At 38.5% G+C, this 24,267-nt stretch overlaps 2 protein-coding genes across 15 annotated transcripts in view; one reads left to right on the forward strand and one right to left on the reverse strand.

Moving 5' to 3' along the window:
• ablim3 (actin binding LIM protein family, member 3) overlaps positions 1-3,257 on the reverse strand; it is a 52,501-nt gene extending 49,244 nt beyond the window's left edge. For 3 of the 6 annotated variants that reach the window (XM_057350224.1, XM_057350223.1, XM_057350221.1), the window contains exon 1: positions 2,612-3,257. In XM_057350224.1, the coding sequence (XP_057206207.1) occupies positions 2,612-2,624 (13 nt within the window). In that variant the 5' untranslated portion in view covers positions 2,625-3,257. The remainder of the gene's footprint in view (positions 1-2,611) is intronic. The other 3 variants (XM_057350226.1, XM_057350225.1, XM_057350222.1) reach the window with 2 other exon arrangements.
• Positions 3,258-6,363: 3,106 nt separating this feature from the next.
• sh3tc2 (SH3 domain and tetratricopeptide repeats 2) lies at positions 6,364-23,834 on the forward strand. Of its 9 annotated transcripts, XM_057350213.1 has the most exons (20): positions 6,364-6,381; positions 6,546-6,642; positions 9,041-9,152; positions 9,671-9,769; positions 10,471-10,581; positions 10,897-11,024; positions 12,407-12,512; positions 12,594-12,737; positions 13,852-14,047; positions 14,739-14,812; positions 14,916-15,111; positions 15,407-15,540; positions 15,650-15,700; positions 16,326-18,047; positions 18,275-18,452; positions 18,590-18,740; positions 18,931-19,053; positions 19,228-19,378; positions 21,963-22,159; positions 22,510-23,833. In XM_057350213.1, exons 3-20 carry the CDS (start codon positions 9,128-9,130, stop codon positions 23,017-23,019), a joined length of 4,296 nt encoding a protein of 1,431 aa, XP_057206196.1. In that variant the 5' UTR covers positions 6,364-6,381; positions 6,546-6,642; positions 9,041-9,127; the 3' UTR covers positions 23,020-23,833. The 9 variants fall into 9 exon arrangements, with proteins under 9 accessions (XP_057206196.1, XP_057206195.1, XP_057206198.1 ...); XM_057350212.1 differs by lacking the exon at positions 6,364-6,381 and having other exon boundaries at positions 6,400-6,642; XM_057350216.1 differs by lacking the exons at positions 6,364-6,381; positions 6,546-6,642 and adding an exon at positions 9,499-9,549 and having other exon boundaries at positions 6,654-9,152.
• The last annotated feature ends 433 nt before the right edge of the window (positions 23,835-24,267 follow it).

Genomic DNA, 24,267 nt, shown 5'->3' on the forward strand with positions numbered 1-24,267 from the left:
CATAACATAAAAATCACATTTTGTGAATAATATTACTAGCAACATGTTTTGCCTACGCATAATAACATCATATCCAGTGTTTACTCAGTTATAATTTCAACAATGAATAATTAAATTTGTATGTAAATTTGTAAAATGAATAATAATTTTTTTGTGTTAATACCGGAAAAGTTATTGCAAAAGTTTGTTCCAAAATTAATGTTCTGTCAACATTTAGTAAGCCTTTTGTAATTCCAAAGTATCACTTTCTTCAGTTGATGGAAGGCAAAGGATCAAGCAGGAAGGTAAAGCTGCTCTTTCGCCATACAGAGTAATTGGTGACTGCTGCCATCCCTGGTCCCCATCCACTTTCTTTGTATAGAAAGTAGCTGCTTAGAAATTCTGAAACATATTGTGTTCCACAGATTTAGAATAACTTGAAGATTTAAAAGGATGCTGCAGTTGCAGATATCTATTAGAGGCCATGACAAAGAGGCCTGAGAACATTGAAGACTTCAGAACATTGTTGGTTCCACCCCACTGCTCTTCACAAGGTTGGCATGACAGAACACTGGTGACAGAGACACTTGTAAGTGTGAATGATGTGAAAGACTGCTGACTTGTAAATGCACGACTCAGCAATCCTGACTATATCCTGACTCCTAGCAGGGTTGGATGACTTGAGGAACGTACATTAGGTCAGTGTAGTATGGATGTTTAAAATGAAAAATGGACAGACTGTCACGTTCATTCAGAAAGTTACAATCTTAACAATTTCATCAAGATCTTTCAATGAGTTTTGTTAGTTCTGCCATCATATGTAATCATTTGTCTATTTCTCACTCTGTTTTACACTTTGTTTATAAGTCTACAAATGTTGCAGATCAAACTAAGGTCTTTGCTTAATAGAATGCTAATAATTAATCATTAGTCAATCAGTCATACCATCAGTCATTTTGTAAAGACTTGAAAAGTACAAAAGTATTTTATTTTCTCCAGTATTACTTTTAAAGCCTTTTTGTCATTATAAAAAAAATAATTATATGTTTTATGGAAAAGAGCAGCAAGAATAATCTTCCAAATTACAAGGGGGGTTCTGCTACTCTTTTTCTGTTCTCTCAGAGGTACAAAAAGTAGAGGGCCGTTAAAGCCAGCTGACCATAAGAAATGTAGGAAAGAGAAAATAAAGAGAGACTGAGTGACCTCTGTGTAATTGCTCTGTCTTTTCATTGGCTTAAGTCTACATCATGCCCAATGTAGCGTGCAACACTACACTGTGCATGGCTGCAGCTCCATCCGAATGCCATGTGTCTGCTTGGTTGAGTTGCAGGTGAGTTGGAGAATTGATGTCAATCATGTAATTGGTTAATGGCTGTTCACTGAAGACTGAGAAATACCAGTGTGAAAAACTGTAAAGAGGAGATCACAGAACTAAATCAAATGTGAAAAAGCAATTTTGCACTTTTCTTGCACCATTCATGCTTATGAGAAAAGTGAACAAAATGTTTGATAATGTTGTTAACTATCTGTGCATGCTCTGTAAAGCAGGGAATAAAACGTCCCAGGTCTCTCGTGGACTAGGCATGTATGTTCATTTATTGGAAACGTTCCAATTAGTGCTTTTCTTGCCACAAGACAGAGCCTGGCTGACCGCTCATTCCCTTGCCATCTGTGTGCATCTGAAAACGCTCGCCCTCCATACGGTAGTAAGGTGGTAGCAACCCGGTCCCCAGCTGACAAGCAAATGGCTTTGAAAGAGTATGGCAAGCTCAATCAGCCAATGGGTCCGATGCTGTGAGCAGTGCCTGAAGCTGTGAGCCCTGAACTCCGAGGAGATCTGTGGATCTGAGACCTGCTCACCAACTGAAAATGCAATTTAACAGCTTACTGCAAAAATGTAAACTATTTTTAATTTCAAGATGCCACAGACCAAGGAGGCATTTGCCAAGATGGTACAACAAACAAAGGAAATGCTTTGTTGGCCACAGGAATGAAGTAATTAATGATTTTTCTTAGCTCCTTCGGAACTTTCCCAATGAAAGGATCATTGTAAGTGGTCATGCCTTTGCAACATCAGCTGACAGAAGTGCACAAGCCTAAGGAAATCTGGACAACAACATGATGTAACTTCATCCATCAGTCAAAATGACTGAATTAACATTACATGTAAAAGTTAATGAATGTAACCAATATCTGACTTAACTGACACTAAACTCCACTGAACAGTCACAAGAGTGTTGAAATATGCTTTCTAATGAGATAACATCTCAACATTTTGTCAGCGTCATTTCCCTCAGCTAAGCCTGAGCAAAACGGTCAAGTATCCCCGACACATCTTTGCAACTTCAGAAAATGACCAAAAGTCGACCAAAACACAGATCAAAGAAATGACAGTCCCGTGTATTTTTACCACAAGACCCGTTTGTAAATTTAAATTTTGTTACTATTATTATTATTATTATTATTATTAATACCCGATTATATGATAATGTCTTTAGGACAGGTCAGTCAAACCCTTAAGACAAATGGTTATTATTTCACAAGGTCAAAATGCGTGTTCTTTCTTTCTTTTTTATTTTGCACTGAAATGTCATTAGTCGTTGAACGTAGACCAAGGAAAGAATTTACTCACCACTCGTGTTCATGTTGGTGACACAATAATCCAACAGTAAAATTGTATATCCAGATATCGGCGACCGTCTATTGTTCCAATATCCCCAGTTATTGAAACCCAGTTTGAAGTCACAGTCCAGTGGAGAAAATAACTGAAGAAATAAATAACAAAAAATTAAAATATCCCAATACGATTCTCGGACCTCGGGAGGGCATTGAACACCTGGTTAATAATATGAACGGTGTTTTTACCCAGTAGTAGATGCAGCGTTTAAAGTCCTGCACCCCGTATAATGTTGGATCAGTATAGGGCGGACGGCGAATTGCAAATAACGCGGAATGTTGCCTAGTCACATTCCTGCTCTTCTGCTGCTGTATCTCGTGTATATGCCTGAGACAGTGAGTGTACAGTGGACGAGGCGCTGTCACTGTACTCTCACATCTATGGACGCGCTCGCTGCTGGGGTGACGTCAGGCAGAGCCGTGCAGCGTGTTCCCTCACACCCCATTCACACCGCTCGCGTCGCGTGGAACCGGTGCGATTCCTTTATAATCCATACTGTCAAGCTTACATTGCAGAAACCTTCTTTGAGTGCACATGATCTATTCTTGTCGCGTTGCTCGGTCGCAGAGCAGGTGGGATCCTGGGTCACGGAGGGCGAAAGTTGATGGACGGATAGGGTTGGGTTTTCGCGGATTAAAGCATGTGCTGTGACATACGTGGATATATAGCGCCCTCTTACGTGGAGTCAATATTAAACACATTGTAATAAAGCTAATTAGATTAGTTTAGGGACGTGTTCGACAGCAAGATTAATTGTATATATTCAAAATATTTATATGAAACTATTACAGGAACAAATCCCATGTTTATTTAGTTATACACATGTCTTAATAAAATATTTCGCCTCGAACCCTTTTTATAAAAAGACGTAATAAAATGAGGTCAAATAATAATATTTGTTGATTATATTAATTGTTGAAAGATTAAATTAAGATATATAATCTGCATGTAATTTAACATAAAATACTTTTAAATGGCTATTTATGTTATTTTATTCTTCCGCTTAAACGACCAATCATTATCAGAGGTTTCCATACCCAGCCAATGATCATTTAGTGTCATTTTGATTTTATTGCGTCATCACAGCATGCTTGGTAGGAGGTGAAGATGCACGGGCTTCAACCAAAATCTAAAAATAATTAAAGTATCTCAAAACTGAAGGACAACATTTAGGGTTAAAGGGTTATGTTCAAAGGATGGCGTTTGTCGGGGTGAGACGATGTTAAATGCAATGGAGGTCTCCACTCTATTCATTTATTTATACATGTTTATATTGGTCATTGTATGCACTGTATAGACTTAATATTAGACTTAGTTATCATTGCCAGCCTGTCATAGATTAATTTAATAATCTTATTGTATTGTTTACCTAACGAGCCAGAGACTTCAGATAAAAATAAAGTCGATTCTGCTTTGATTTTCTGTCAGTTTTGGCTATCTGGGGACTGGGTTGCTTTATTTTTCTAAAACAATTTATATCTTGTATAGTCTTTTAATCTAGACGCCGTCCCTACAAAGATATGCAGTATATGTTTACTGTGTTTATTATCTAACACACCTATTCCCAAATTACTATAACATCCCAGTTTTTCATCAATGATTTGTTACTGTATTCGTTTTCGATGAAGTGCGAACCTTACTTTAAATTTCGATGTGTTTTACTTTAAACGTACACTAGTAGGCGCTATTTAATTACACACCATACCACAGAAGCTTGAATCTCAACCTTTTACATACTAACCTGCCATGTAGTCACTTCTTTCTGACAAAAAAAAGTGTTCCATAATCCAAAAGATAAACAGGGTTCTGTGCTTTTTAAGAGAGAGACAGACATTTTGGATTCAACAGGGAGACTATTACTGCTTTCTGTGTTCTATCCCAAAGGCTATGCGTTTTACTTTTCCATTACTGTTATGTTTATACAGAAACAAAAGCCAAGAGGAAACAGCACAATGGAGGGATGTGACAGATGCCACTTGCGTTCTACATTTCTTCCTCTTTCTGTCTTTCTATCTCTTTTTCTGCCTTTTCTCTTTGCCTGACCATGCATTGCTTTCAGCCTGACACAGTTGGATATTTTGACAGGGCCATAAGGTTAGTGTCTGAGATAGACAGAGCAGACAGTCAGCATTCTTCTGCCTGTCGTAGCATCAGCATTTTGTTGGGAATAGACAGTCTTTCTCTCTCATCAGCTGCAAAAACTCCAGGGGGGAACCCAGGCCCTGTGATGAGACTAGATGCCTAAAGTAGATGTATCTTTACACTGCTGGTGTATGGCCACTGGGGCTACATTTGTCCGAGGCCACATGAATTTTAGTGGCGGCTCTGTTTTTACATAGAATATGTGGAACACATTATAATATTTTTAATCACATTTTAATTTTAAGCCAGGGCCATTCTACTAAATGATTGGATATAATCTTTATTACCACACTATATCCACCACATAGTTGCTATAATAAATAGTTGTGATTTCACTTATGAACAGTGACTTTCGAAAGACATTCATCCGTGGTATAGTTGGTCACAGAATTTTATAACCTTAGCTTTGATTTTACAACCTTTGTATATCTTTACTGGAGTGCACTCTGTACTAGGAATGAGTGTTTAAAACGGATGCCGAGGGCCGAGCAGCTAGTCAGGGCATTGGATATACCATTGTGTTGAAATATGACAGAGTCCACAACAACAGGAAGTTGCTCTTCCTTAGGGCATCGGTGCAAAGGGGCACCGGAATATTCTCTTGTACTGCCTCCCCTGTGCACAGCCCCGGGATACAGTAACTTACAAGCCAAGCTTTATTGGCAGTTTATTAGGTTTTGCTACATAAAAACAAATTGTTATGAAGACCTTTTTAATAATAATAGTACAAATGAAGATACAGATTGTAATGTTTATGCTGACATATAGCCAACACAGAGCTTGATACACATAATATTGAATTCATCAGTGAATCATCAGTGCTAGTTCGCTTGGTTAAAACTGTAACCATTAAAGGTCCAGTGGACTGAGCCGTTGGTTGCAAGTCGCTAGTTGCCGCTAAATTTCATACACTGGACCTTTAAGACACATAACCAGATGGCTCCAACAGCATGCATTGTGATTTTCTCTTATTATGCGGTTTGAAATCTATTAACCCAGATCATCTGAGCCCTGTGTGTCAGGAATTCGCCACACTGTAGTAACATTTGCTCTCAAGGTGACTTTAGTAACACAACAATAGTCTGTTCCGTAGTTTATATTTAACTAGAAGGAAAACTCAAGAAATGAGCTGACCCAAGGCCCCTCAGTCCGTTATCTGCACTTTTGATGATGAAGCACGGGAAGTTCTTGGAAAAATAAATAATCATTTAAAATCCTTATTGCTATCTGTACCCAGTGAATGATGGGAATGCAAAAACATGAGTCTGGATATTCTGTCGAAGGCACCTTTGGAATGTGAGCAAGAGGGCGTATCTGACGCCCTGTATTGAGTTTGATAGGGAATCTAGTTGCATTTTCTTATGATGTATGAAAAACAAGTCCGACCAGATGGATTACTGTGTGTTCTGTGAAAGGAAAACATTCCTTACATTTTTGCACATGTTCAAAGAAATGTCTTGCATTCGTGACTCCTTATGACAAAGTAAGATTGGCTGAGCCATTAATGTGACTGGTGGTTTCTACTCTGCTTTGAAGGTTATCCAACACCCTGCTGACCTGACCCAGAGTTTTACAGGACGGGGGTGAGAGGGCTAGACTCAGAGTGAGAGAGAGAGGGAGAGAAAGAACCATAGCATTTGGGGAGGAGTTAACATACTTCCTTCAGCGAAAGCTCTAAACTCATGCCACAAGGGCATACACACACAAGTTCTTAAACACACCTCCTGCTGTATTCTCTGTCCTACAGGAGTTTTACAAGGGATATGACCTGTCAGTGTCACCAACTCCACAGAACACAGAGTGACAGAGGCGCGAACCCACAGCCGGGAGTCAACGGGACAGAGGTATGCCCTCACTCTCTCAAAGGCAAATGTGTTTTGGTTAGAATATACTGTTTGTGTGTGGGTAACTGTATGCTTAGTCGAAATTGTTCCATAAATATATTTTACAGTTTTTACAGTGTCTGTAAAAGAAGGTCAAGTTGTTTGACAAACAGTACATTCACTTTTTGAACTTGAGATGGTTGTCTTCTTTTCTATCTCTTTCTGTCAGTCTGTCTCTCAAACTGTTGAATATTTACTTCCTCTTACTGCCAAAAGCTTTTTCACTGACTGGGTTTGAGAACTTGTTATTCACCCTATTTAATTAATAGCAACAGCGGGCACAGCTTGGGCTCTGGAGGGAGTCGTTCTAAACTTAGAGTCAATAGCCCTTACTCATGTTACACGTTTGCCTGTTCTTTTCACTGACAGCCACACACACTGAGCCAGTTACCTACAAAGAAACCGCTCTACTTCTGTGTTAAGTTTATGAGCCGTGAGGACATTTCATTAGGCTGTGTTGTCCCTATGTCTATTCTTAAAATATGACTATATTGAATAAAGTTATTAATGTTGGTATCTGCTCTCTGCAGATGTGCTGCGGTAGTCTTTACAGTAGTACTGTATGGTCTGGCGTTCCCACTGTAAAATATTATCTGATTTGGAGAAATGGAGAAAATGCGTTTAAATTTGAGTTGAATACGAAGAGAGATGCTGTGAGTGTTAAGGAGCTGTGCTGAGAAATGGCTCCTGGCTGTTTACAGCTGTTCAGACTCATGGGATCATCACAAATTGAATTAGAATCTGACTGAGTCCTCTCTGTACAGAACTCTGAGATGATCAGCATTATTCTGTAGTGATAAGGATCCTCTTTGTGCACTTAAGACAGGGAAACACATTCAGTGCAGTTTTAGACAAGGAGAGACTATTTAACACACTGTTAGGATTTATGATTTGAATGTGCAAAATATTTTACATTATACTCATTCGGACATTTTACCTAAAACTTCTGGTGTTGCATATACATGTACATTTTTTTATTCAGTTCATGTATTCCCAGGGAATTGAACCCATTATCTATAGCCAAGAACACATTCTTCTTAGCTGCTTTAAAGATAGTTCACCCAAAAATAAAAAATTCTGTCATGAAATACTCTTAAATCTTATGGCTTTCTTTTTTCCGCAGAACACAAAAGAAGATATTTTGAAAAATGTTGTTAACTGGCACCCACTTTGCGCATTGGTTTTGTGTCCATTCAATAGAAGTGAATGGGGGGTTCGGTTACAAACTTTCTTCAAAATATCTTCTTTTGTGTTCTACAGAAAGTCATACAAGTTTGAAATGACATGAGGGTGAGTAAATGATGACAGAATTTTCATTTTTGGGTGAACTATTACTTTACATTGAACTTGGCTTCACAAGTAATTTCAGCTGGTTTACATTATTTCAACACATTAAAATAAAATAAGCAAAACGAGCAATTTCAGCTTATTTTTTACATTATATCAACTCAATTTAAAGTGTGAAATTACTTGTAAAGCCAAGTTAAGATTTTACATTTAAGGTAGTTTTTTACAGTGTAATGCAAAAACAATGTTATAGAACTTTTAAAAGATACTCTACGATGCCATAGAAGAACCATTTTTGGCTGAATGGTTCCAGAAAGAACCTTTACCATCCGAAAAACCTTTCTGTTTCACTTTTTCTGAACATTCTATACGTTTTTTTAGATTATAAAAAGTAAGAAGGAAATGGTTCTTTTAAGAAACTTTGGTGAACCGAAAATGGTTCTTTTATTGCATCGCTATGAAGAACCTTTTGTAGCACCTTTTTTAAAAAGATGAAAGGCTGCATTTTAAGAATATACTGTAACTTACCAACTTCCCACTGATGGAAAATGACATAGACATGAAGTGATGACGGCATGATACTTATGCTAGTACAACAAAAGAGAAGAAACATCAAGACAGAGTAAAATTAAGCACCGGTTTATTCAATTCCAACACGTTTATTTGTTATTGTGAGTGAGTTACTCACTGGGCCTGTTGTGTCCGTATGTCAGCGATGTGAGAATGCTGCTGCTCTCACTTTCCAGAAAAGCCCTGGCACAGAGAGGCACTGACAAACCCACACAAACATGCCAGCAGCACAGAGTGCTTCACTCATCCGCGGAGCGGACGCAGACAGGAAGAGAGAGAATGATATCGATGGAAGTTTAGAGAGCGTGCGGTTTATGTACAAGGGGAAGATGGATAGGAAGACAGAGAGGGAGAGAGAGGGAGAGGAGCGACTCCATCAATAATGCTCCATGGAGTTAAAGTGGATCCGTCTTCTAGCGGGCACTATTGAAGCTGGCTGTACACATCATGGCATGCTGTTGTTGTCCTGTTCCGTGCCTCAGAAACTGCTTCTCGTTTTCAGGTTGGTCTCATCCTGGCTTTCATAGATTTGTGCCATGAGAAGAAAGAGTAACTTTCACAGGGAGACATCACAGTGTTTCTGTCAGTCATGGGTAACAGATTTACCCATGAAGGTAATGCAGGCTGTGCACCTCCCTTGAGTGGTGGTTTGTGTGTTTTTGTCCTGTGTAATGCTCTGATCGCCTGTTGTGACTAATTGTGTACTGTTGTTGTTGTTGTCGTGTGAGTTATGATATATTGTATTTTTGTTTGTATGATTTTAGATAATATAATGTACTACCATCAAGCTGTTAACTAATAAATAGCAAATGGATAGATTGTATTAATTTGATGGTTCCTGAGTATTTGCAATACATAAACTGCATGTCGATGATGTCAAGCGTGGTTTCAGGACGATTCGTATGAGGGCCAACGTGTTTGTCATTGTTTGCATGCACACATTGTTCTCTCACATTTCAGTCTGTGTTATGCCGGCATGAGGGCTGTTGTTATGTCTTGCTGTCCGTTCAGGTAATGACATGTTCCTCCTATTCGTTGTCAGACCGATTCCACATTTACCCAAAAGCTTCTGCTTATTTCTCATGTAGTTCATTTAATAACAATCCCTTAACATCCCACTCCCTTTCAATAGCGATATCACCTGCTGAGCTTGATGCCTTGTGGAATGACCCTCCATACACTTTAGCAGCCGTCAGTGAGCTCTTTCCACCCAATGACATCATGACAGCTGGTAAGAGGACTTCTTGAGTAGACCATGAGACAATCACAAAGTTTTAGTGATAGCGCTTTACAGTAAGGTTTCATTTATTAACATACTGTAATGTCACTAATGCTGAACCTTATTGTAAAGTGCTACTGTTTTAGTATATCAGACTATAGATTACGTTCTAATATAATTGTATGATAAATGTTTTTATTTACTTAGTTACAGAAATGTTGTACAAAGAAACTGTTTGGAACATCCTTTCCTTTCAATGGATAAAGCTGGGAAAGTCATAACCATCCGGAAATGAGAAAGGGGCTATTATTTAAGCCATCTGGCTGATATTTATAGACCCATTATGATATGGTCTGCACTTCCTGTTTATGAGCAGAGGTTTAAGAGATTGTAAATACATCTCAGATTATATTATTAACAAACATGCTAATTGTATCAATATCATGTTTTGAATAGTAGAACTATATTAACATAGAAGGAACATGGATCAAGTATATCTCCTTACAAAAGCAACACTCTAATTTGCCATTGGCTTTAATTATTCAGTAGTTGAAGTGTTTAGCCGCTGGTATGTTTTTGATTTATGTAAGTGTGACCGGAATAAAAAGCAGGTGGTTCTGAGGTTCTATTTAAATAACCAAACAACAAACCGACCACACTTGCACTCCAAAAAATTGTGTTTGACCCCAGTTTCCTTTGTTTTGCCATTGGAGATGAGGAAGCGGAGGCAGAGGTGGAGGCAGAAGGCAGAGAGAGTAACTGGAGGAGGAAGGAGGCATTGAGCGGAAGCAGCACCATATCTTCAGGAGAGCGTTTTTCTCCAGGTATTTGCAGACCTGGGTGGAAACAATGGCCGCCTTCTCCATAATGGCCTTTAATGGCTACACTTATTAAGCACACCCTAATGACTAATGCCAGACTTCCTTAATGTGTACACTCAGTCTAATCTATTCTCTAATGGTATGTTTTTTGCGATGCGGTCATTGCTGTTATTGCAAAAAAAATTGGATTGGCATATTATAAGACTAATCACATACTTCGCCACAAGAGCATTCCGTAAATGTTAGTTGTAATACGATGGATTGATGGATCTGGATTTTTGATGGATACTTAACTCAGCTCCTATTTGTGTCTTGGAGATGTCGTTTTATTATTCAGCGGGAGGCGACGATCTAGTGTCCAGCCTGATGTGAAGCTTCAGGAGGCGTTACGCACCAGACTCAGGGTTGTAGAAAGCAACAGCCAGGACGTCGCACAGCTGTTCAAGGTCAGACACTGAAGTATCCTCGTGAAACATCCACTGGCACCCAGGGCTGGGGAGTAACGGAATACATGTAACTTAGTTACCTATTTAAAATACAAAATTTGAGTAACTGTATTTCATTACAGATACTTTTTAAATGGTGGTGATCAAATTACAGTTTCATCCGAAAAGTATTTTAGATTACCAAAGTGATTACTTGGAATTTCAATGGCATTTATTTCTTTTTTAACTTTATATTAACTGTAACGGCAATTAATGTAAACAGCAATCGGTGATTCTCTGACTCTGACATTCTGCAAAAGCATCCCAAACTACAGTTCTGCTCAGTTTCATGCCCCTCGCAGAATATGCAAAATAAGAGGGATCTGTGTTCATACAAATTGCACATTAATTTTATTTAGTACTGTTCTTCATATACTCCATTACACAATATTTATACAAATTGCCACATAAAAAAATTGACATACCCTTGAATCTTTAATGTCTGTGGTTACCTGAATGATCAACGACTGTTTTCATGTTTTGCGAGTCCGAGTTCTTTGATCTTACAGTTCTGACTTTTTCCTCACAATTGCGAGTTTATAAATCACAAATCTGATTTATTTTCTTATAATTGTGAGAAATATACACTCACAATTGCATCTGTCAGTCCAATGAGAGAAAAAACACTGACTTTTTTCTCAGAATTGCGAGCTTGAGAAAAAAACTCTGAATTGTTATAAAGTTATAAAGTCAGAATTGCATGAAATAAACTTACTATACAAATGTCAAAATTGCAATTCTGATTTCATAACTTGCAACTGACATTCTGAAAAACCGGAAAAAAAAAACTATTTAGTGAAGTTTCCATGAAACACAATGCATTCAGAGAAGGGGGTGAAAATGTTTAAACAGGATGATGTGTAAAGATTTTTTATTTTGTTCATAGATAATATTTTTTTCATTTAGTTCTGCCCTTCACATTAAGCATGTATAACCACATGTTTCCCAGAAGACAAAATAAGTATCTCTTAATGCATTGTGCTGCCTTTTTGAGCATCAGCATTTTTCCTTTTCTTTTTTCTAAGATTGTGTGCTTTAAGATATATTGTGGAAAACTCATGTTGTTTAAAATAAAATGCAGAGGAAAACCAAGTCCTCTGTTTGGTGATCCCTTTGTGTTACGTACCTTATCAGTATTGCAAAGTATTTAGATTAAGTTACAGAATTTGTGTAATCTAACGAAATATGTTACAAATTACTTTTTAAAGCATGTATTTTGTAATCTGTAGTGAAATACATTTTAAAAGTAACCTTCCCAGCACTGCTGGCACCATTGATGAACTTGTTACTATTGATTATTTCAGTCTTTATTCAATCATGGTGATTGTTGATGCCACACACAGGATCTTTCTGCACGACTGGTGTCTGTTCATGCTGAGAAGGACAGCTTTGTCATCACTTTCAAGACCGTTGAAGAGATCTGGAAGTTCTCTACTTATCTGGCACTAGGTTAGTATCAATAAATGTAATGAAACATGTTTTTGTGAATCTGATGGAATATACAGTAATGATTGCACTATTGTAATTCAGGATACGTGGCAAGATGTCTTGAGAACTTTCTGTGTGACCAGTCATTGTGGCTGGACCCTGCGTTGCTCTGTGATGTGGAGATCTGTGTGACAGTGGATGAGGATCACTTAGCTACTCTTTACCTCGGACTCCTGGTACAGGAAGGTAAGGACTCACCACATCTCGCAGGCGGTCAAGAGTCAATAACATCACCTTTAAAGGGATAGTTCACCCCAAAATGAAAATTGTGTCATCATTTACTCACCTTCGAGTTGTTCCAAATATGTATACATTTCTTTGTTCTGATGAACACAGAGAAAGATATTTGGAAGAATGCTTATAACCAGACATATTTTGCCCCCAATTGACTACCATAGTAGGAAAAATGACTTTATCAATTTTTTTGTTCTGTTGAACACAAAAGAAGACATTTTGAAGAATGTAGGACAGCAAACAGTTCTGGGGCACTTTTGACTACCATTGTATTTTTTCCTACTATGGGAGTCAATGGGGGGCAACATCTGTCTGGTTATAATCATTCTTTCAAATATCTTTCTCTGTGTTCATCAGAACAAAGAAATGTATACAGATTTATAACAACTCGAAGGTGAGTAAATGATGACAGAATTTTCATTTTTGGGTGAACCATCCCTCTAACCAGACAGCAACTACATGGACAGATTTACATACTGTAGCTCTTCTGCTCTAAAGTCCACTATTGAAAGACTGCTTGGTAGCCTATGTAGAGGTCACATTAGGAAACAATATAGGATAAAAATGTGACTGCCGACTCATTGTTTTCAAAGATCTTTTTCTGTTTGTAGACACAACATTTCCTTGAATTTTGTTTGCATATGAAATATCTTTCTTCCGAGAATCATTACTAGCCACATTGTCAACAACTTCATTCATATCAAAGTCTGGCTGTTCATGATTGTGGTATTTATTCAAAACAGTAATGAAAAGGTTATTTGGCATTAGTCCCAGGATTGTGTAATCCCTATTAAAAAAAACCCCATCAGTTTATGGAAGACACTGTTCCACTAATCCTTGACATATGAATACATTTGTTATGTTAACTGTATATCACTTTCAGAACATTAAGAATCCACAATGAGTTTTTGCACTTCATTTAAAAGAAAACATGAGTTAAGGAGAAGTCTGTTTTAGACAGAATAAATGGTGATTGGGATTAGCAAGTAGAAGCCAACAGAGAGATATGAAATAAGAACAGTAAGTGAATATGAAAGCAGTTGAACGGTCTCATAACTGTTTGCAGGTACATTCTTTGCCAAGGCTTTAGGCAACAGTGATTGCAGAGAGGATGAAGATGAGCTGACCTACATGAGGAATGACCTGATCATGGTGAAAGACATTGGTCAAGAGCCCATGTGGGAAGGCACACAGCTGTCCACGGGCCAACATGGTCAAGTGCCCCTGCATGATACGCAACCTCTGCCTTATCCTTTTTATCAGTAAGTCAAACTGGCTTCCTAATACACACTTATACAATGTACAATGTGTACTCAATTGACCCTTCGCAAAGCCCGCCCCCCTTTTGCTATGTCCAACATCAGCCAAAGCGCTCCCACTGCACTAAATAATATTTATCGTGAAATAATCATTTCTGGAAAAAATTACGTGTACTTTCAACCAAAAGCAATAAGAAAGTCTGCAAAATGCATTTGAAGTATATATTCAGGATGTGAAAGTGACTCGGAATTAAATTAACAAAATAGAAGCAGTCCTTCAGCGCCGATCATATGAGAGTCAGTCTATGAGGTAAAAATCCGGACAAGTCATCTTGTATGAGTCTGTTTTAAGAAGTCTTTATTGTTGTACATTATGACAACTAAGATTCCACAGCAACATGACTTTTAGCAGGGATCCTGTTCTTACAGTGTGACGGCCAGCAACAATCACGAAGAACTTCTTAAAACCGCATAATGTGCAGCCGGTTAAACTCTATGGTTTGATTATCGGACAAAATGGCGAATAGCAACATGGGGTGCATAATATCGCTGTTATGATTGGTCCGTTCGCCTGTCAATCAAACGCGAAGGGTCAATTGACTGGTCATTACTTTGCTCAAAATATTTTTATTCTATTATGTTTGAAAAAAAAATTCTATGGTTTGACCATACAAAAAGTGTGTTTGTTCTTTAGGTGGTTTCTTAAGAAATATCCTGGCAATGCAGGAGGGGTCTCGGTTACAGAAAGCCTCTTTGATCATTCTATCGGTGAGGTTCTTGATACGCATTCCTAAACATAACCTTTCTATTTGAATCACAAACAACTTTTGGTGTTACAATAAATTTATGCTTTCTTTTACCTTCCTTTTAGTGGTGGGGACATGTGTGGCAATAGTGGACCATTACCCGGTGGTTAAAGATGAGCTGCATTTACACCAGGGTGACATTATCAAGATCGAGGGATTTCTTTTCAATACTCTGAACATTTTCATAGGAAAACACCTCACGAGTGGAGAGATGGGATTTGTTCAAAAGGCCCATGTAAAACCTGAGAACATCAAACCTCTGTAAGTAAACAGTTGAGGACATTTTTCATATTTACAGATTTGTGTGCTTTGACATCTGTGTTTTGTAAAACTATTTATCTGACATGTCTCTCAGCGACCCTGACATATCAGATGAAAGCATCCAGCTGGCAAACACTGTTTTATTGTGTTGACCTTTGCTGAATGTGCCTCTGTCTAGCTGGTGGCGATGCAGGAATTGGAAGGCGGGGCTTGTTGAAGTTATGTGATGATGTGATGAAGAGATTCGAATGAGAGTCATGTGGTTGATAATGTTGCTTTTGTTGGCCTCTCACAGCAATGGACAATTGGTCTTTCTGAGTGAGGAGGAAAGGGCAGCACTGTCTAAACTTAACCCCTGCTTTGAGTCCTGCCAGTCTGATGTGATGGGGAATTTCTTCTCCTCTGACATAAGCACTGTGTACAGATTAGGTAAGAGATGATGCATTGCCTCTCTGGGAGATACCCTAACATTTAGAGACAATGATGCAATTGTCATTTGTTGATAAAGTTTTTAACTTTACATTTTTTTTTATTGCAGACAGATTGGATGACTCTGATTTCACTTATATTAGAAACCATCCAAAATCAGGTAAGCCATTTGTAGCAATGTTCAATAAAACGGAAGGAAGGAGGCGGGAACCGGCGAACATTCACAAAACTTTAATCAAAATAAATAAACAATAATCCAGCAAATAAAAGGCCGGCAGCCACCTCACGGTCGACTGCCGGCTAAACAAACTTAACTGTTTCCGGGTCCTCTCTCGATGGTCCGGTCGCTCGTCCTCTTATGCTCCCGAGCTCCCCCGTGAGGCATGCGGGGACCGGCGGTCGCACAGCTGACACTCGTTGCCACTTACGCCGCCGGCCCCGCCTTACCCGCCACACGGCTCTCGCCCCGCCTTCCTCGCTACACCATTTTAAACGGAATTTTTCACCCAAAAATGAAAATTCTGTCATCATTTACTCACCCTCTTGTCATTTCAAAGCTGTATTAGAATAACCTATATAACTTACTTTGTGAAAGAAAGTCATACAGGTTTGAAATGATAAGAGGGTGAGTAAATGATGACAGAATTTTCATATGAGAATATGTCACCAAGTAAATATGGATTATAACTGCTCCTATAATTGTTTTACCAATTTATCTTATGTAATTTCTACTAAACAATTTTGTAGCATTCAAAATTCTTATCTTTACTCTGTGTAACCTACAGAGCAGAAAACACCAGTAGAAGATCCAAGAAAGAGCACCATATCAGAAAAGAGTGACGCAACTCCCTACCACTCGTCCCCACGGCCGTCATTCTACACCTCTCGGAATCATCTCGAGCGGGATGCCGAAGTGCTCTCCTTTAGCCTGGAGGACACCTTCCGAGAGATGGATGAATATGAGGAAGATCCTCTAACTTTCATGGATGAGGGTATCTGGGAGGCTGATGAAGCAGAGATGGCTGACCCAATCCTGACCTTCCTAAACCTGGAAAATTTCCAGGACTCATTGGAGACACTTTATGACCTTCGATACTGTTTCCTGGACACTGTCTTCAGTGGTCTTTCAGAGGACGAGGTTCTTCAGCATTTGGAAAACTTGCGAGAAGGAGCTAAGAAAGGCAGGATGCTGTGGGCCCATCGGCGAGCCTGCTTCCTCCTAGGCAGGCTGTGTGCCAAAAAGCTGAAATACTCCCAGGCACGAGTATATTTTGAGGAGGCATTGAAAATGCCTGTTAATGGTTTTGATGATGAACCACTTTTGATTGCCCTGTACACCAATCTCACCGCTGTTTATCTGAAACAGAAGATGATGGACAAGTTGAGATTTACCCTGGAGAAGGCCAGTGCACTGATCCTGTGTCTTCCATGCCACAACTTCTGCTCCGCGGATGAGTTTGAACTGCTCAAACCTATCATGCGCAAAGCCATAATCGAAAAGGACAAGTACCTTGAAGCTCGGACATGCTACCTCTGCGTGTCGCTCTTTCTTCGCCTGAGGAAAGTAGAGGATGCTTTGCCGTTCGTTGAGAGACTTCAGTTTCTTACCATCACTTTGTCTGCTGATGAAGAGAGACCTATTGCTCCAGTTGATCTTAACTGGATGCTGTGCAGGCTGTATCATAAAAAGTATTTGCCCTATCTCACACTAGCCTCTATAAGCCTGGACTCAGAACCAGAACATTCCTTGGACGATGCATTCCAGAAAATTGAACTCTTTATTAAAAACTCAGCCAGACTCAATCCCCACTGGAAGGAAAGTACCTCAGTGCCTCCTGCACAGGTCGTGGTTTACCTTCAGCAGGCCTTGTCCATAGCTAGCCGAGGAAAAGATCTGAAGACTCAAAGAGATCTTTGCCTTTGCCTGGCTAGTGTTTACCAGCAGCATGGAGCTCCAGAAAAAGCTGTGCCCTTTGCCCACCAGGCGGCACGGGCGGGGAGGCAAATAAATGAGGAGGAGGGCTTTGAGGCATCTGTACTGCTGGCCTGGCTCTTGGTTCTAACGGAGCAACCCGAACAAGCCCAGTCCACTCTGTATCCATTGCTCAACTCTTTGAATGAAACAGACAGTCCGGCACAGCGTGGGGTGGTCTACAACCTCCTAGCCCTGTGCCTCCGCAAACAGGGAAGAGTTCAAGAGGGTGCCAAAAACTTCCATTGCGCCTTGCAGATTTCCAGAGAGAATGGGAACAAGAGGAATGAAGCGCTTGCCCTGGCTAACATGGGTTGCTTGTGTCTGTCTGTAGGGGCTTCTGGCCTGGCAGAGTGTTTTCTGCTTAATTCCCTACAACTCTACCAGTTTCTCTCAGAGAGCCCTACGGACGAGGAGCACGTCCAGACTCTTCTCTGGCTGGGCAGGAGCTACAAGGATAGAGGAGGGAGTCAGGAAGTCAGGCTGTGCTACGAGATGGGTCTGCTTATTGCCATTAGTGCCAAAAATTTGCACAGTGAGTATACCAAGATAGATTTTTCCGTGGCTGTATTTCCCGAAAAAAATCCGGGAGTTGCATTGCGGAAGTTGATCCTAGTATACTCATCAAGTAAATGTTTTAAATCTTGTCAGTGGCAGGGAAAGAGTTACTTGCTGGATGTCACCTACGTAATTCCTAAATAAACCAAGAATAAACATGAATTCTGGATATGTGAATAATAATAAAAAATATTTCACCTGCAGGTCAGATGGTTGTGGCAAATATTCTAAGTCGTCATTATGCTGACTTGCTGCTATACGGACAGTGTATTGTTTACTATGAGCATTGTGTGGGGCTATGCAGAACTCTAAAAAACAAACAACTAGAAGGAGAATATCTGGAGCTGCTCAGCACCCTCTATCTCTCATTAAACACAGAGAAGTAAGAGCTACACCGTATATTACACATACTGTAGTGTTGGCTGCACAAGTGCATTATGACTATACTTTTTAGGAGTGTTATACTGTGAATGGGTCAGTTGGTATTTCCAAAAATGTAATGTAGAAAAACCATTGCAGGTCTTCAAGGAAGTCTCTTGATTACTCAAAGCAAAGCTTAAGGATCTCCATAGATCTGGGGAAAAGACAGGAAGAGTCTGAGACGTGGCTGCAGGTGGGCCGTATCTACTATCTGATCCATGAGGATGAGCTGGCTGACATGTACCTTCAGGTAAAATAGGACTGATGTTAATTATTGTTTAACATTATCATTTTACATATTTAAGTATCTGACCAGTTATATGGAAAGACTAATCTTTATATCAATCATTAGTGGTAATCCTTAAAGTAAAACTATTACCGTATCAAATACATTATCAGCTGTTGTGATAACCGTTTTCTCCATAAACAAATGTTTACAGGCAGCAGTAAAGACAGCCCTGAAGATGAATGACCCATGCTTCGCTATGAGCATTTATGAGGAGGCAGGAGATGTGTTTTTCAAGGGACACAGAAACCGCCTAGCTGCTCTACCGTTTTTCAGGGTATGCTTCACCTTGATTTCACAACAGATATTATCAAGATACAAATAACTCTAAATCACTTTAAAAATCCCTTTTTTAAATAATTGATTATGGAGTTGAATTGTGGAAATGTGTATCGTGTAACGAAGCATGGTTTTATACAGCTTAAAAGTTGATGTACTGTTTTTAAACAAGGATGGGAGTCTGCCATTTGCCCGCAGTATTAAGGATGTGCACTCGGAGTTCAGGCTGTTGGGTAAACTCACAGAGCTTCTGATGAAACACAAGCAGTATGAAGAGGCACTGCAATACGCCACACTCGCAGTGCAGGTCAGCACCACCACTGGTGAGACCTGTTACACTTCAACTCCTTAGTTTAAAGTAAAAATAATTTATAAACAAATATAATTTGACATTATATTTCTACATTTCTTGAATATGTAATATATATTGAGTATGTTTAATCTATGGATGACAATAGACAAATTAAAGGAGTAGTTCACCTTCAAAATTAAAATTCTGTCATCATTTACACGCCCTCTTGTCATTTCAAAACTGTATGACTTTCTTTCTTCTGCAGAACACAAAAGAAGATATTTAGAAAAATATTGGTAACAGAACAGCACAGGCCCCCATTTACTTCTATTGTATAGACACAAAACCTATGCAAGTGAATAGGGACCAGTTAACAACATTCTTCAAAATATCTTATTTTGTGTTCTGCGGAAGAAATAAAGTCATACAGGATTGTAATGACAAGAGGGTGGGTTAATGATGACAGAATTTTCATTTTGAAAGTGAACTATCACTTTAAATGAGCCTGTGTGTGAAATTGTGAGAGTATGTAAACCTTGGACTCTTTCTCCCCCTGTTGGAGACACATTTCCTTTACAGCAGTGAAGCTCTTTTTCGATAAATCTCCCCCTATTGTCCATAGCAATACTTGCAGGCCCCTGCACAATTTTTACCCAAACATATTCCAGAACTTGGCATATATATTAAGATGTTTATTTATATAAAAAAACTAAATCTAACACTAATTTAAAATAAACATGTTAAACACTAATCTATATAACTTTTGTATTTTAAATAATTTTAAGGCATCTCAATGCCCCTCGAAAGGTTGTTGAGGCTACCTCGTGGGCACAGTCCTGCTGTCAAATAAGTTTCAACATTTAAAGTGATAGTTCACCCAAAAATGAAAATTCTGTCATCATTTACTCACCCTCTTGTCATTAGAAACCTGTATGACTTTCTTCCTTCTGCAAAACACTAAAGAAGATATTTTGAAGAATGTTGGTAACCGAACAGCACTGGCCCCCATTCACTTCTATGTATAGACACAAAACCAATGCAAGTTAACAACATTCTTCAAAATATCTTCTTTTGTGTTTTGGAGAAGAGATAACGCACTGTAAAAAAAAGAAAAGTTGACTTAACTTAAAATGTCAAGGCAACTCGCTGCACAGCCTTTTTGAGTTGAATCAACTTTTGGCCAAGTAGTTTACCTAACTATTTACTAAGTAATGACTCTCAGCTGAAAAAACTAGTTGAACCAACTGTGAGCAACACTCATATTTTTTTGTTCACTCAACTATGGACTTGTTTGACCCAACTGAAGAGATTACGTTTTTATATAACTTTATTATAAAACGGTCAGTTCTGGTCCTTGATTCTGATTGGCTGAGCGGAGTTCTAAGCCGTTATAAAATACCACAGTAACCCACTGCTTCTTGGGGCTTATTGCTTTAATATATAATTGTTATTTTATTATATACATTACATACTTAGGAGTTTATATATTATATACACAGTTTACTTAAGAGAGACCAAAACTTGGCCAAGTTACAGCTCAAACAGTTTGTATGTAACATAGTAGTGGTATCAAAGCATCATTCACTTCAGACATCAACACTGAGCACATGAACCTCAACCATGGTAACAATCATTAAACATCATTAAACATCATAAAGTAAAAAAGGAACTCTAAATACTTCAGGTAATTTACAATGACAACAACAAAAATATAGCCAGTAAACACTAAAACAGAAATTCTTTAAATAATTTAAACCAGCAAATTGACAATACCACTATGCGTGCTGGGAACTATAAAACACTAAAATTGTTCGTTGAGATTACACAGTTCGGCACGTTGGTCAAACTTCTTGACGCACTTTGGACAATCACTTAGATATCTAAGTACAGTCAACAAAATGAGTCATACAGGTTTCACATGACAAGAGTGTGAGTAAATGAGGACAGAATTTTTATTTTTGAGTGAACTATCACTGTTATATTAACATTGATTACATTTAACATTATTTTAAAGGGGTCATATGGCGCGAATTCATGTTTTATTATAACTAAATTGCTCATGCATGTATTAGACACGTAAAATTGCAAAAATTAAAGTGTCGGAACAAAAATGCATTCTATCTAAAAGCGAATGCTCACACAGACCTGCCTGAAACACCTCGTGTGACCACACCCCCACAAATCTATGTCAGTTCGTGGTATGAGTTGAATAAGACCGCCCAAATGTATAAGCAAGTAAGGTGGGCGTACCTGTCAGTACAATTGCTTTGGAACCTGATGTTCCAAATATGGTAAGAGGTGTTACATTTCCGTCACACGCTTGCAGTATTCGGCCAATCACAACGCACTGGTTAACTGGCCAGTCATAGCACAGCGATGAGCTTTGTAAAAATCTGTGCGTTTCAGAGAGGCGGGGCAAAGAGGAGATACAAACATGCACGATATGCAGAAAATACAGCGTTTTTGAATCTTAAATCATGTATACACATTGCATTACATCTAAAACAAACGATAATATTAGTTTTAGCCGTGTCATATGACCCCTTTCATTTTCCTTTCTTCTTTCTTCTTTTCTCCTAGTTGAGCATGCTATAAGTGTTATGTGTATATTACAGATGTGCCTCTGAATGAGAGAGTGTCCTTCCATCGTCTTGCATCAGTGTACTTCTCTTTAGGGAAGTATGAGATGGCTGAGAACTACTACCTGAAGTCTCTTTCACTCTGCCCCGTTGCACTGGAACATGCCATTGATGTTCGGTACAATGTTAAAGTTTACTGTAGACTGGCTGATCTGACCCTATACAAATTAAAGGTGAGAGCCTTGCAGTATATGGATAAAAATCTATTTTACATGGATTAAAATGTACAAGGTTTAAAAATAATAAAGTTATTCAAGTTATCACAGCCATAAAGTTATCACAACTGATTGCATCCTGTAGTTCCTGTAGGTCTGATGCAGTTGCATATTTTTGTTTGTGTAATTTTTATTATTATAGTGTTTCTATATTTTAACATAAACCTGAGACATAACAGTGCCTTTTGAATGAAGAATACAGCAAAGCACATGTTTTAAAACAAAGAGACTTAGAGACACATTTATATTTGATAGCATCTGCTATACAGATACATATTGAAGAATGTTCATTGGTATTTTTGCCTCAGGATGCATTTGATGCCATGGGCTACTTCCACTTGGCCCTGGCAGCAGCTCTGGAGGACAAAGAAAGCCTGAGCACGCTGTACATCATCTACATGAAGCTGGCAGAGATCCATGCCAACCACATGCCTGATGCAGAACTATGTAAGAGATACATGGACAGTGCACAGAATCTGAGGAGAGAACTGGCAGGATACTCTGACTCTACGGACACACATCAGGACCATGCAAATGCATACTGTGCTGAGTCTGTCGCTCAAACTAACGCTGGCCTTTCACACTCCAGCATTGGTCCAGAATCCAGCATGACGGATACTAGCCTTATGATCCCTTCCCAGGGGGAGTCTGAGTTCATGGTTTCTAACATCAGCCACAAAGAAGACATTGACACCAGGTTTTCAGAGAAAACAGACTCAGAGCCTTCTGATCATACCAATCCAGAGACTACTTGCACCGATAATACAAACCACACTAATGGAAGTACATTGACGGAGGGTTTGACATTTGTAATATAGGAATGGTTCAGCTGTGCAAGCATGCAGGATACACTTCAAGTTCTGTGCAACAAGTTGTTTATATGTGTGGGACACTTTGGCATGTGTTCTTTTTGTTTTCTTTTTATTTTATTAAAAATTTTCGGAATATATGTGCTTTTGTTTCATAGTGTTTAAAGATCAGTTATGATGATTTTGTATAATTGTAAATATGTATTTTTCTCTCTGTGTACATATTTGTTCTAACTATGTGAATCTGTTGTTAAATCTGTTTTTCTGTATCCTGTCCAACTTTAATTAAAAATGCTGAAAAAATTGTGTAAACTGCCTTGAGCAAAAAAAAAAAACTTGTTTGCTTGCATGATTCATTTGTAATACCATAGTTTTACTACAAATACCATAATTAAATTATAGTGAGACTTTAATGAATCTATGGGTCTTATGGTTTTACTACAACAAATAAATAAATATGATTAATAGTTATACCATGGTCTGTTTGAATACTGGATTCTGATTGGCTGGAAGGTGTGCATTAAAAGCCTTTAATGCACGGGTAGTTCCAGTCAGTTTGATTACATTTAAAATTAACTGACAAAATAACCGTCATTTTCACCTGTTTGATCTAAAATGACACTGTAAACATCAATAAAAGCTTTAACTTGGCAAATAACCATGATATAAGCGGGATAATCCACAGCTAGCCATGCGTTAAAGGGATTTAATGCACGACGTGGAGGCCAAGAACCTCTGCGAATTTTAACTGCCTATTTGGAGTCTTGGGCTTGCGGATTATACTGTACATTCATAGCCCTATTTCACTTATCTGTATAAATGTTGTGGGATGTGAAATTAATTTTAAAAAGAAATTCCAACAATAAAGTGAAAATTGAACAATTTAATTGAAAACATGTGATAGCAGCATTATATATAAAGTTAAATATTTGACAACGTTTAAATATTCCAATAAACTGTTTACTATTGAAAAGGCTGTAATATTTGTATAATCCAGCAGAGGGAAACATTGGCCGTAACGTCTGTCATTTTATTTGGCACTTGCCAGAAGGCAGAATGTTCGTTGTTAAAGTCTCTCATCCTTCATCTAGTGTAAACAGATTTTCCTGGGGCCCTGATTCCTAGATGTTCTTCATAAAAAGTAACGTCAGACATCTAATATGGTAAATTACTTGTTTACAACAAGTTTAGGCTATATGACTAAGGATGCTCAAACAGTCGTCTTGTAATTTGTATTCAATTATTTTTAATGACAAG

The sequence above is a fragment of the Triplophysa rosa genome, linkage group LG13 (genome assembly GCF_024868665.1).
Source record: "Triplophysa rosa linkage group LG13, Trosa_1v2, whole genome shotgun sequence".
NCBI lineage: Eukaryota > Metazoa > Chordata > Actinopteri > Cypriniformes > Nemacheilidae > Triplophysa > Triplophysa rosa.

Excerpts from the sequence above, each read along its gene's own strand:
- sh3tc2 (XM_057350208.1), top strand. The coding sequence starts at position 9,075 with ATGAGAAGAAAGAGTAACTTTCACAGGGAGACATCACAGTGTTTCTGT. Across the intron at positions 9,770-10,470 it reads CAATGACATCATGACAGCTG|ATGAGGAAGCGGAGGCAGAG; the intron begins GTAAGAGGACTT and ends TTGCCATTGGAG. Across the intron at positions 14,813-14,915 it reads CCTCTTTGATCATTCTATCG|TGGTGGGGACATGTGTGGCA; the intron begins GTGAGGTTCTTG and ends CCTTCCTTTTAG.